Source organism: Atractosteus spatula, chromosome 13 (assembly GCF_055471065.1).
Source record: "Atractosteus spatula isolate fAtrSpa1 chromosome 13, fAtrSpa1.hap1, whole genome shotgun sequence".
Classification (NCBI taxonomy): domain Eukaryota; kingdom Metazoa; phylum Chordata; class Actinopteri; order Semionotiformes; family Lepisosteidae; genus Atractosteus; species Atractosteus spatula.
In genome coordinates, this window is record NC_142718.1 from 6,386,877 (window position 1) to 6,401,204 (window position 14,328).

A 14,328-nucleotide genomic window follows, 5' to 3' on the forward strand; every position below is an offset into this window, starting at 1 on the left:
CCGCGCTCTTCCTGTGTAGGCTGCGCCTGCAATGATCCTCACCAGGATAAGTAGGCTACTAATAAGAGATGGGCGCTTTCTGTTTTAAGTAACACCTGACGTCCTAACACGAAGACTCTGATTGTCAGCAAACCCCTGTTGTTAAGAGCTGCCGAGCCTGGCTTATCAATCATGTGAACTAACAGGTAGACCGAGCGACACGGCGAGGACACTCACAGAGGCTGCTGAGGACGACCTGCTAATGATTCTCGACACCCTCAACACCCCCTCCAGCCCCACAGCCCCCTGGAGTCCGGTCACACAGTTCTGTGACATGGGTAAAGAAGGCCATTGGTTCTCTTATTCTGGTGGTGGGCACTAAGTGAAACATCTTCTACCCTACCAGAGGCAATTCCTGCTTTCCTCTTTAGAATTTTTATTGTAGCATTTTCGAGCCTGCTTACTGTACATCTTATAGAGACTCTCATCTCGACTTCTCACCTGTTGTTCCTATGTCATCACATCTGCGCTACAAATATTGCATCTGCTTCCCAGAAATCCCTTCAGTATTGACATTGAAGTTCTTTTTATTACCGACAAGGCCCTTCACCGGCTTTGGCCTGAGTGTCTTCCAGAATAGGACTTCTTGAGTGTTTTCTAGCTCATCTCTTGAGATCTTTAATGGAGGATCATTCTGATATTGCCAGAATTTCACTGAAAGTAAAAATGACGGTGTTACAAATGCTGTTCATAGCTTTGGGCCACAGCATATATCGAATACCAGAGCACCTTTCACATTAAAGGTGATAATTTGATAATGTAATGTGAAAACTGTAAACATACTGTACTGAATTCAACTGGGATTCAGATTTTTCCAGTGTTGTAAAGCGATAGTGTGTGAAATTCCAAACCACTAAGTAAAAAGTGTGTAGTATGAAAGTACTTGAAATCCAGGTAAATAGCAAAACATAGATGCAGAGGCTTTTAATAAGTGTTTGTTACGGGGGAAAAAGTACATTTTCTTTATTTTAAGATATTTTAAAAACGTTTCAGTATTAGGGTTTTAAAATATGTAATGAAAGTGTTTAAAATTTCGATATTTTTTAAATCCATGGATATGAGTTTTATAACAATATAATAATATCCTTACACTTATCTAGTGCTTTTCTGGACACTGCACTCAAATCACTTTACAATAATGGGGACTTCCCTGCACAACCACCAATGTGTAGCCCCATCCTGGATGATGTAATGATAGCCAGAGTGCACCAGTATGCTGACCACACACTAGCTCTCAGTGGGGAGGAGAACACAGTAATGAAGCCGATTCATAGATAATGATTATTAGGAGGCCATAATTGGTACAGGCCAGGGGGATATTTAGCCAGAGTTATACCCCTACTCTTTCAGGAAACACCCTGAGATTATTAATGACCATGGAGAGTCAGGACTTTGGTTTTAGGTCTCATCCGAAGGATGGCACCTTTTTACAGTATAGTGTATAGTATAGTGTCGCCCCAGGGCGACCACAGGGTGAGCGCCCCCATCCGGCCCCAATAACACCTCTTCCAGCAGCAACCTTAGTTTTCCCCAGGAGGTCTCCCATCCAGGTACTGACCAGGCTCACACCTGCTGAGCTTCGGTGGGTTGCCAGTTGTGAGTTGCAGGGTGATACAGCTGCTGGTTTTAGGCTTGTCAGGCACTCTTGAAAATTTGTCAGCAACAGTTTTAGAACACATTCCAACAATGGGAAGAAAAGTGTTGTTTCGCTGTATATCTTTACCACTTTTCTGTGTGGTAACCAGGACACCCACGATAGGTAATAGGGGCTAGATGGTGAGGCACATCTAGTGGTTGGTGAGTGCTGTTACCAGTTTTTTAATAGGCAGGAAAACAGACATAAACACAGCTGTAAGGTACAAAACCAGTGCTATTTATTAGTTTACAGTGTGAGAAAATACAAAACTACAAACATAAAAGCCTAGCACTTCTTTAAGCTCCTAGCTTAACGTCTTCCTGTGTTCCTCTCTAATAACACACCAGGCAGCTAAGCTGTGTGCTTGCTTCAAAACATTCACAATGAAAACCACACGTTTCTCTGAAAAAAAGCTGCCTCACGCTGACTGACCTCTTTCCCTCGCTCTACTGTATCTCTCTGGTTTTCTTCTTTGAGGCCTCGCCTTCCTGGTTTTCAAGTCATCACCTGACCAGTTGTCTTCTCCCACTGGTCAGGTGACTGAGTGTGGCAGGACAGTCCCCATTGCTTTCTGGGAAATGGAGCTCAGGCCAGAATGTAGTTTATACCTGAACCCGACGTCTCCTCACAATGTTTTCTGTCTTTACTTTAGACACATTCTTTAGGAGATCAGGCCGTTGTTATACCCACTCTTTTAAAAAGTGTATGAAGAACTTATTGCTGTTTAAAGCAGGCGGAATTTTAAGGTCTTATCCTATCTAAACTAAAATGTACCAATTTCACCCCTCATCAACTATATAAAGTCACAAATGAAGATGAGCATGGGGAATGCAGTTTGTGTTAAAAATACAAGGAAAATTAAAACTGCCATTGGATAACAGTTTCATCCATTTCATTTCAAGCCATTAGGAAGATTGCATCTCTAGAACATTCTGGACCAGGTGTTGACTTACGCACAAGATCCTGCTTATAGTAAAACCTAAAAACGATCAAACCATTTCTACCCGTTGAGAGACTTACGTGTTTTTCGTGAAATCCAGACCGGTGTCCCCAAACTCGTTTTGTTTCTCTCCAGTTCCGAAGGACCTGTTGGCAGACCTGCCTGAAGGAGAGGATGTGGAACGGAGCGACCTGTCCTTTCTGAAGGACCTGTTGAGCCCAGGGCCTGCTGGGAATGAGGAGTTCAACAGAGAGTGGCACGATGCCTTTGGCAACTTTGAGGCCAGCACGGCCTCTGCCCCACTCCCGGACCCCACAGCGGCCCTGTCACCGGATCAGCCCTCGAGCCCCACTGGCTTCTTACCCTCCCAGCTCCTTGATCGCAGCTTCAGCGCCACAGGTCAGTGGTGCCTGGAAATGAGCACTTCACCACCTAATGATTTGGGACATATTGAAACTGTGTTTGTCTTCTTGTAGAAGAGATAGTGCAACATCCCTGCAGAGTTCCAGACACTGATCGACTCATAAAGGCTGTAATGCCCGCACGTGGTGGCCTAACACTCTATTAGTATAATAATAATTCCTTACACTTATACAGTGCTTTTCTGGACTCTCCATTCAAAGTGCTTTACAGGTAATGGGGAATCCCACTGCTACCACCAATGTGTAGTCCCCAACTGGATGATGCTTATTAATTATCTTTGAATAGGTGTTTCCATTTTTTGTCCACACGCAACTGGGAGAGCGTGTTCGTTTTGGTTTCATGCCTTCTGCGTCTGAATCGCCTTCATTAAGGTTTGCCTCATGTTGTCTTGTGTCTCAGGATGGGCCACACCTCCCATGTTCCAGGCTCAGCCATTGCAAACCCCTCAGGCTCCCTCTCAGCCGGTTAGCCCACCCACGCCTCCTCCGAATGCCCCAAAGATGACAAGCAAAGGTGAGTGCGCTCGGTGCTGGGAAGAAGCTGTGTCTTGTTTGGTATGATGTATAACAATTCAGTAACGCAAGGTTGGCAGGTACACATCAGCAGACAATAGCAAACCCACAGCATCCTTCCTCTTCAGGTTTTTGTAATAGTTCTTGCCAGTTATGATATCAAAATCATGCATTTTCTCATCTTTAGAATTTTCTGCAAACACCTGAGTAGTAGACCGTAACAATGACAGATGGAGAAGTAGTAGGTTTGATCATTATTTCCTGATTCTTTTTAGTAGTTCAACCAGAGATTCCTTCATCCATTTTCTAACCCGTTTATCCGATAAGCAAGCAACAGGCGCAAGGCAGGGTTCACCATGGATGGGACGCCTGTCCATCACAGGGCACACACACACTCACACTAGGGCCAGTTTTCCCAGAAGCCAGTTTACCTGCCTGTATATCTTTGAACTTTGGGAGGGAACCAGAGCACCCAGTAGACTTACTCACACGAACACACGAGCGCTTCAGTGCTGCAATGCAGCCATACTAACCGCTGCGCCGCTGGCTATGATGTGCTTTTTAGACACCAGTAATTCTCCTACCCTTGGCATATTGCATCTAGCTTACTTACTGGTGAGCAGCAGTATTTTGAACTTGATTCTGAAGGGATCAACAGAGAGCAAAAGCACCTGTGATAGAACAGGTGGTACTGTATATACTCATGCATTTGAGGTGATATACAGTACACTCATGCATTCGCACTGTATTCACAGTTTATTTTGACCCTGCCCTTTAATAAAGGATACCTGGTGTAATCTGAATTATTAGCAGGGAGCACGAAACAGCTTCGTAGTGCCTTCACAGCTCTGGGCAGTCTGACCAGTCTTCCTGACAAACCAAAACCTATAATGTGCTTGGCTAAAATTTAGGGAAAGGAGATTTATTTTCATTGTGGTCGAGGAACTATTTGTCCCATTTTAAATCCATAAAGAAAGTTTGTCTCTTGCTTATACGTAAATGTATTTTTGTATAGGAGCTAAAGGCTGTTTTGGGACAGACTGGTTGTGCTGAGCTGTATTTCCTCAGCTCGTCATGTGATGATTTTTGTCCAGTTTTCAGTGTATTAGGTTTCGTCTGTGTGGGTAATTGATTGGGGAAATTGATTGGATGGAGGGCGTAGAAGCTCTGGAACTCACTCCAACTGTACATAGCCTGTAAACATTAGTTTGTGAGTCTTGGCCTTATGTGTTTGTCGCTCGCTGAATTTTGAATTGTCTTGACTGTTTCCCACTCATCACATGATTCATAGAAAATGACCACATGAACGTTGTGCCCATTGCTTGCTGGGAGACACTCCGGCTCCCCCCTACCACCCCGATTTGGATGTAGTGGTTCGGAAATGAACCGGCATTTGCTATAATTTGAAATAACCGCCGATTCCTTTGTACTGTTAACTTGAGGCCGGAAACAAAGTTCTCCTTTTTGTCATGTTGTGTAACAGGAGTGAGAAATGATTTCTGGGTTTGTTATGGCTGGAGTCCTTTCATGAGGGGGAGCTGGGAATGACTGGGTTTGGACAAGGGCAATGCCCGCTCTTCGTGTGAAAGCGTTTGCGGCGAGTTCACAAAAGCGGCAAGATTCAGGCGGAGGGCTGTTGATTCAGCGGCAGCGCAGGGCTCTCTGTCTGCCGCCAGCCGGCTCGCATGACTGCACGGACTCAGACATCTTTCCTCTCGTTTTCCCCCCTCTGTCCCCTTGCATTTCCTCCATGGCCATCAATCTGTGCCTGGGACATCCACGCAGAGTCCTCAGGATAATAAGCTGGCATCCAGTATCCGAATTGCAGGAATAAAACTAAGTTTCATTGTGGAGAAAATTCCAGTTTTCTGTTATATAGGAAAAAACGGGTTCAGTAATGTATATACAGTAAGTATAGGTCAAAGAGTGATGTCTGTTAAACGATTACCAGGTATTAATGGCAGGACGACATGCAGAAAGGTCTTTTTATCTGATGACTGCGTGTCTGAAAACGGTGAATTCCTTTGTGTCGGCCCTCGTGGTGATCATTTCCCCATGGCATCTCGGCCCTGTCGGGAGCCCTTGTGTAAAACACACAGGCCTCGCTGTGGGCCCGCACTGCTCTCACATACTTGCTGTTTTTACAGCCTGGCACTTCATGATGAAGCATTTAAGCTTATTATTGTCCCAAAGCATTCCCACACGGATCAGTCAGCTGTTTTCTGAACTTTGTTTCTTTAGGTTTCTAAGTAACTGCTTTACAGAGTCATCAGTAGGTGGCACTTTAGATATTTAAGCCTGAAACAGCTGGTGGAAGTACAGGGCCCTCCTCAGCTACAGCACTGAATACTGTACATTTGAATAGAAGGGATAGGATTCAGATCTTTCATTTTTTTTAGAAGTCAAATTTTCAACTTTGTGTTCATGACCTATTCTTAAGGTATTTTAAGAAAACATTTGGATTACTTTAAGAATTCCTTTACGAATTGCTGATTTTACATTGACACAGTGAGGCAGGAGCTTTTGAAAGTCCTGGAAAGCTTTAGGAGTACTTTGATTGCTACCAGTTGCAGTTTCCCGGAATGTTATTAATTTCATATCCAATTTTATAGATATCTTTTTTTTACCAGTTTTTGTTCTGGGAACCATTAGAACCGTTGTTCGTTTTTGTTTATAACAGCTATCAGCAGTCTAATTCTAAAGACACCAGCTGTTAGTAGTATTGTGCGTCTCGTATTTTTAAAACGGAAGGCGGTTGGAAAATGCTGCCAATTCTGAAAACATTAAAAAAATCTGCAGGAAAGCAGGAAAGAGACTCACGAGGGAGCCAAGACTCTACAGCGGGTATTTAAGGAGCTCTCGCAGATGAACTAACTGGGAGTGGGGTTGCCTTCACAACTATTGAATTCCACAGCAGGTGGATCTGAGAGAGAAAGATCAGGCAAACACTTTCACAGTGATTGCAGCCTTATCACACACGCAGACGAACCTGTCCCTAATCCGTCCAGGAATAAACCCTCTCTCTGTCACTTTGATAGTTCCAAGGCACATTTTCTAACTCACTTGCCTCTTAACAAAAACCAACTGAAATCTAATTTGTGTCGTGATGAATGAGTGAAAGACGAGAGATAGGTATGTCTGAAGCACTGAATGGCGTGAGCTCAACTCTGTGGGGAATTAAGCCTTTGTGAAAAAAGCCTAAGAAGGCCATTAGACAGCATTCTCTGGAGGGGACTCAGGTCACCCATTTCAGTTTTAAAAGGGCTTGACATCGTTGAGCCACGCAGACTCCTTTACTTTTGACCCCATGCTCTGGGTTATGGTATCAGCTTCTTTGGAAATGGGAGACGCCCACTGTGAGGATTTGAAATATTTATCATCGCCGCAGGAGTTATCTTTCTCACGCTTGCATGCAGCATAAACTTGAAAAATCCCATTATTGAACGAGGGGAAGGCAGACCAGAAACGGCTTTGGTTTCAGATATCAGGAACCAAGTTGTCAGGGCTGATCGGTCACAACAAAAAGATACATTGGATAAATAGAAAATGACTTTTTTAATATACATTCTTGGACTATTGAAAATTTGTCTTCTTGTAATGACTGTTGTGGTTTCAAGTTTCATCTTGACATCCCAGTAGTATTTATACAAAGTTCCACTGTGCCTGCTGTGATTTTCTCTCTTAGAGCTGTCAGTTTTTCCCCGTTCCACATTAATTTGTTCTGGAATTCCAGCTTGTTTGGGTAACTAGAGAAGCCTGGGTTCTGCCTGCTGCTTATTTATTTATTTGGTGTTGGATTTTTTTTACACGGGCAGAGTGCTGACCTTCTTAGCTGGTTTCTAGTGTCCAAATGACAGTATCTGCAGAATCCATGTCCATAAACGTCCTGGGATAAACTAGTGGAAGAAATATTAATGCTGACATTGCTTTCGTTATGCTGTATTCCATGTTGGTTTTGCAAAATGAGTTCTGTTTTTTTTTGGTAATACCTCTGATGAAATAAAGTGGAACACCCGCAGGCATGATTAAAAGGGGAATTGCAGTCCCAATTCCTCAAACTCGTTATTAAACCGTGGTAATAAATTCATTGACGGTTTAGATACATTTACCAATTTTGAATTAAGAGCAAAATCGTGAAAATTCTGCAAGGACTGGAAGTTGCCATGTTGTCGCAAAACCCCTGGTCTCTCCACGGGCAAGAGCGCGAGTTCCCTGTGATGTGAGGCGGCCCTTCCCGCTCACTAGTCACTGTGCTGGCTAATGAGATGCGATGCATGAGCGATAAGTACAGGTTATGCGGCAGATATTTCACCACAGAAAGTTTCCAACGTGATCTGCCCGCAGAGTTAACGAGTAGAATTTGTCGGCAGAACCGCCTCAGAGTCGAGAGCAATATTTCTATTGCCAAGTATTCACAAGCCTGCTTGTTTGCAATGTAATAAGGCCACCACACGTTGCCTCATTCTGATCCGCAGAACATGGCGCTGCTTGTCTATTTTATGATGTCTTTTGAAGGTTTTACAAGTTCAATTCAATTCAGTTTTATTTGAATAGCGCTTTTTACAATGGGCAAGGTCACAAAGCAGCTTTACAGATTTCCGGGCCTGAACACCCCAGTGAGCAAGTTTAAGGTGACAGTGACAAGGAACAACTCCCTCAGATTAAAGTAGGAAGAAACCTTGAGAGGAACCAAGGTTCAAAAAGAGGGAGCCTGTCCTCCTCTGGCCGGCACCGGGTTACTGTGTAGCTGTGTTGTAGTGCACTCATCGATGCCGATTCTTTCTAGCCCCTGAAATATAAAAACAGCTTTGCAGTTCCTATTTAAGCACTATTGTCCGTGGAGTCTCTTATTAATACGCTGTCTCAGGCAGGGCTGGCAGGTTTAACACACAGCTCTCGTTCCATCCCTCATTCTAACTCCCCTGCATCCTTCTTCTCCCCTGCAGCCTCCAAAAGCTCCCGCAGGGACATGTCGGCCTGGTTCAACCTGTTCGCCGACCTGGACCCTCTGGCCAACCCAGATGCGATCGGCCGCTCGGACGACGAGCTGTTAAACGCCTGAAGGGGGCACCGGAGGGAGAGGACGGTGTGACCAACGCGAGGGCCCGGCCCCCCCGCGGACTGGTTAGGTTCGGTTGGGTTGTGGGGTGGGGTCGTCATCTTGCCTCATAATTCTGGACCGCCTTGCAAGAAAGGCAGGGTTATCGATTGCTCCCAAGATTCAACTTAGCGTATAAAGACAACCTTTCATCTTTAAACTGGGGAGGAGCGTTGTAACGGAAAATCGTGTGAGAAAAGAAAGAGACTCGCTCTCCTTGGCCGAGACTCAGCTCCGTGAGGTTAGTGTCCGTAAATGAGAAAAACAAAGCAAATTCTTGAGTCTGCAGGATTTATGACCCCGGAGAATCTATTTGGATCAACAAGTACATCATTAACTCTTAAATTTGCATTATTTTTAAGGTTTTTCTGAACTTCAAATGGAAAGATCTGGTTCCGTATGTTTTTGTACAAGGTGTTGACCAGATACAGAGTTTAATTGAAAAGTAAACTAGATGGAACAGGTTTGCTGACAGAAGAAGTCAGGCTTGATGATAAAGCTGGAATGACCAGTTTTCTGTATCTGTCGATTTCTAAAAAAGTCGATGCATCTTTTAATCAAAGCTGTGGAAGGGTAAAAATACAACAGCTCAGATCTCTGGATTAAATAACTCCAGTGATCAAATCGACCAGTTTGTGCACTCTGCAGCTCAAGAAATTGATTTATTTTCTTTCACACATGGAGTCGCTGAGTCTGAAGAGGAGTTAGCAAAGAAGCTCTCTGCTCAGGCAAAACTCTGAAACAGAAGACCAAAAAATTCAGTGTGTGGTATCGTCTATCAGATGACGCAGTGTGTCAGTGGATCAGCTCATCTTTAGCTGAAAACACATGGTTTAATCACATGGGTGATTAAGTGACTGAATTGCAATATTGTTTCATTTCCCGTGGTCAGAGAGCTGAGAGTAAAACCCTGTTCTGTCTGGCAGTCCTCTGGAATTATGGCACCAGGTGTCCACCCTAGAAATAGACCTTTCGAGTTCTTATACATTACTGTAGTCAACGGGACTTTATGTAATGGGAAATTATATTGTTTTTAATGCTGTTTTTTGTGTTTTGGTTTTTAAAACAGTATTTAATATGAATGACATTCTCACATTCCCCCGGCTCTGAATTCGCTACAATGAGACTGGCAGCCAGCAGGGCTGTCCAATGAATGATTAAAACTGAAGCGCAGCTCAAATAAAGTGTTCTGTGCTAAAGCTGATAACCATAAGGATGGTGTTTCTTCAGTTCTCTTCAAATGATCACACAATATAATCGGTAAAATAAAACGGCTAAGGAATAATAGGTACACTATATGTGCTACAATTATTATGATCATTTAGTTATATACTTTAGCACAAAAGCGCCAAAAACATTTCAGTCTATATTATTTAAGTAGATTAAGTTCTGGAGATATCTAAATAAAACAACGATAGAGCAAATAGTGAGAAATTGCTAACAAAGAATCCAGTAGCCAGCATTAGTGAAACCTCCTTTCAACAGACAGAAGCTGCACTATTATTTATTACGCACAAAATAAATTTAAGCAGCTTCTGTGCTGTTTGTTTCTACCTTGAAATTGTCAAGGTTTCTACTGTAGTCGTTACAGGAAAAAAAAAGCTTCTTTAGCTTTGGCTCATAGTGAGAAAAAAGATATAGCAAATAGGGAATATATTTTATTAACTCTAAATGGCTGCCAATGGTTAGATGGCTGAGAATCTAATGGGAAGAAGCTAACAAGGTTTGGAGTATATTTGGGAATGTTGTGTGAATTAGTGGCTTGTGTGAAGATGCCACTGGAATGCAGTGGTGATGTAAGGTTTCTTTTGGAATCCAATGTTCCATGTGCTACAGATCTAACAGTCCCAGACGAGAAATACTTCTGTTGTATGAACCACTTAAGACATCAGCATCCCAAAAGCACACTTACACATGCCCAGCACTTTACTTTCTCACTGCCGGGCACTGCTGGATCGTCTGTGGCCATGCAGTCCTACTGTTTCAAACCTGGTCTAATGTGGCTGCTTGTGTAATGGTTGCATTTACTTTATTTAAGACTGTTTACTTTGTTTTCAGTGTGTAAAGCAGCCTTTTCATTAAATAGAAATGTTTCATCGAATGGGATGGGTTAAAAAGATTTTAAATTCTTAAAAAAATAGACATTGGATAAATTGCTAAGCAATATTTGAGTGAATTGAATCAGAAAACAAAGACTAGCTTAGAACTCGATAAGGCGATAAGGCTGAGATGTTTAAGATAAACCCATACTGCATATACAGACAGAATTTGCCAGGCCTTTCGAGTCATGATGAATATATGACCAAAATTGAACTGCAACTGTAGCTGGTCTTTCTCCCACTGCTGTAATGGCTTCACAAACTCTGCCTGGCAGTAAGTCTTGGACTTGAAAATGTTATTTTAGGGAAGCTGGTTTAGAACTTGAACACTATTGATCTGTGAAATCTGTCAGGAGGGACGAGGTATTCTGCGCCTGAAGAGAGGCTGTAGGAATCAAAATGAAAATGATTGCCATCAGGAGAAATGTCTGAAGCATGCGAAGAGGATAATTCTGAAGAGTGAAATGGCAACTCCCTCGCCTCAAAATTGTCCTGGCTGTAGATACAGAAAATGATTGTCCATTTTTCCCTTAAATCTGCACCCACTATGCCCACTTCATGTCTGTAGTATCCAACTCACAAATCAGAGTTGGCAGTGGCATCTTTCATGACTCACGAAGGCTGTGGAATTTTTTTTACATTATACCGCTGAAAACAAAAGTGGTGATTGCAGTATATCTGGAAGCAACACTTGCCTTGCTGTTACAAACTGGCCATTGCATTTTTATTTGTGTTTATTTTGAAATGTGTTTTAACGTGTGCTGTTCTAAGTTACCTGCATTTATAAAGAAACTGTTTATAGGACACTTATAGAATGTTCTGTACATCTGTTTCAGTGGTGCAGAGATTGTCATGAAATCTGTGTAGGAATTCTGCATTAATGGCTAAGCAGACCATAGATCATAAGTTTTAATACAGGTTGACAGTATGTGCCTTTTAGAAGACAATATGATGAAACAGTACAACCATTTTAATATTGCTAAAGTTACTTGTTTTGTCTGTGAAATTTGCCCTGATAATGCAAAGAAATGAAAGCGATGCAGGAAATCAGTGGGGAATCTGGGATTCAAGTGATCATTTTTATCCGTGATCCCGTTTATTGTAACGTTAAAGGTTTTGAAATCTGTCTTTTTCCAACACATTCAATCGAAGGAAAGACTCAAATTACATTACATTCAGTTTCCGTGTATGAGTCTCGGGACCAGTCGGATTCAGCACAAAACAGCACATATGGGACTTCTGCATACTAGGATATAGGACCTCTGAGATGTTGGCCTGTTCTGATTAGTATCACAATGAGCACTGCCGACACAGTGAGCTAATTAAATTTGAAGTAAATGTTCATTTTATAGCCCTCAGAATGATCTTCATTCTTCAAAACTATTTGAATTGAGGCCCTCTTTTCCTTTTTGGGGAACTTTTTTTTTCTGGTTTGGTTATCGGGCATCATTTTGTGAAAGACCCAGGCCCTGGCCTTGCAGTGCTACCGTCGTTCCGCTTTTCAAACATACTTTTCAGTCACTTAGACCGATACGTTTATTGCTCTCAATGGAGCTTGTATTCCCCCTGGGGAGACTGCTGCAGCACAATCACTCCAAGTTCCTAGATTCTCGTCTGAGACGTTGTGAGAGCAGGGCTGTTTCTCACCTCTCGTAGATGTATTTGAAATGGTTAACCTGTTTTACTCACTCACTGCCATGAAGAGAAGAGCATGTTTAACTGTTAACTCTTTATCTTCCCTTCTTTGTTTCCCAACAAATCTTTTGTGTGGCTTCAGTTGACACCACAGGTATTTTCTTTTCTCGCATTAGGAGTTCAGAAGTGTGGTTGTGGGTTTTTCTGATTAATGAAAAAAAATGCAAATGAATGTGCAGTATTGATCTTTTCAGTCATGTTTTTTTGGTGAAGGAGAGATCACTAATGTTTCGTTTTGTTTTTATTTTTTACACGGGCGAGAATGTATTTCCAAGAGGATCACAAATTCTTTTGATCTTAACACTATTTTTTCCAATCTATACCTGTATTGATAAAAAAAAAAACGTTTGCTTGAATCTTTAAACTTTGTACACAAAAAATAAAGGTTTGGGAGTCATTCTAACATATTCAAACTTTTCTGTACTTGTTCTTGAGTTGGATGTGGACTGATATGTGACATAGTCTGGCATTGTGTCAGATCATTTACTCTATTTCTATTGTTAGTCACATAATAATTAATAGCTTACATTTATATAGCGCTTTTCTGGACACTCCACTCAAAGCGCTTTACAGGTAATGGGGATCCCCTCCACCACCACCAATGTGCAGCCCCACCTGGATGATGCGACGGCGGCCATAGTGTGCCAGAACACTCACCACACATCATCTATCAGTGGGGAGGAGAGCAGAGTAATGAAGCCAGTTCATAGAGGGGGATTATTAGGAGGCCATGATTGGTAAGGGCCAATGGGAAATTTGGCCAGGACGCCAGGGTTACACCCCTACTCTTTTCGAGAGACGCTCTGGGATTTTTAATGATCACAGAGAGTCAGGACCTCGGTTTTATGTCTCATCCGAAGGACGGCACCCTTTTACTTTATAGTGTCCCTGTCACTATACTGGGGCATTATTACACGCACAGACCGCTGAGTGAGCGCCCCCCCCCCCGGCCCCACTAAAACCTCTTCCAGCAGCAACCTTAGTTTTTCCCAGGAGGTCTCCCATCCAGGTACTGGCCAGGCTCACACCTGCTGAGCTTCAGTGCGGATCCAGCTGTGAGTTGCAGGGTGATATGGCTGCTGGCTGTAGTGGTTATTATATTAAAACTTATATAAAATTCTAAAAAGGCCGTCAGAAACACCAGATACACAGTTACTTTGTCTTATGTGTGATACTTTTCTGAATATTCTAATCTTTGCGCCGTTTCCTCCCTTGCCAGTGTGTTTCACTAGTTGAGCCTTGGTGAGCTCATACCTGTCACCACTCTGTGTGAAGCCGTGTTGATCTGGGGGGGTTGAGGTTGCTGTGCGGCAGCTTGGATTTCTGCTGGAAATGCCGAGAATGCCGCACTGCCTCTTGCTGCTTTCACAAGTCTTGTAAAAATAGGCTGAATTCACTCTGCCCCCAAGGGTTGTAGAACAAACGTCCCTAAAACAGCAGTGCTACAAGTTGTCTCCTCAGCGAAAAAAGGTTTATTGCTATTAGATTCAGATTAGAGAACCAATTTGCTTTTTCCAGCTATTAAAAGCTTTGAGCAAAGAATGGTTAAGTCATTCCTTTCTTTTTACGGTAGGGTCTTCTGTCCTGTGACGAAGTGAAAGCTGTTATTGAAAATGTTTCCAGGATTCTTCGTTTGTGCATCTTCTATAATGTGCTATAACCTTCCCACTCCTGATTAATAATCAAATAAACCTTGTTCTGGCAGATGTTAATTCTTACCATCACATTCCCAGAGGGCTGGGCTGCCTGCCAACCTTGTAAAACATTTACTGGCAAGTGGGCTGATGCATCGATGCCTTTTACACAACGCAATGTTTCTGATGCTGGAAAAAAAAAAAGTGCTGTTTTTGACTTGCTATTATTTCCTTGAAATGAGCAGTTCTTTT

At 42.7% G+C, this 14,328-nt stretch overlaps 1 protein-coding gene across 2 annotated transcripts in view; it reads left to right on the top strand.

Moving 5' to 3' along the window:
• ical1 (islet cell autoantigen 1-like) overlaps positions 1–12,846 on the top strand; it is a 41,393-nt gene extending 28,547 nt beyond the window's left edge. For both annotated transcript variants that reach the window (XM_088931217.1, XM_088931218.1), the window contains 4 exons: positions 186–317; positions 2,751–3,014; positions 3,438–3,551; positions 8,497–12,846. In XM_088931217.1, the coding sequence (XP_088787343.1) occupies positions 186–317; positions 2,751–3,014; positions 3,438–3,551; positions 8,497–8,612 (626 nt within the window). In that variant the 3' untranslated portion in view covers positions 8,613–12,846. The remainder of the gene's footprint in view (positions 1–185; positions 318–2,750; positions 3,015–3,437; positions 3,552–8,496) is intronic.
• The last annotated feature ends 1,482 nt before the right edge of the window (positions 12,847–14,328 follow it).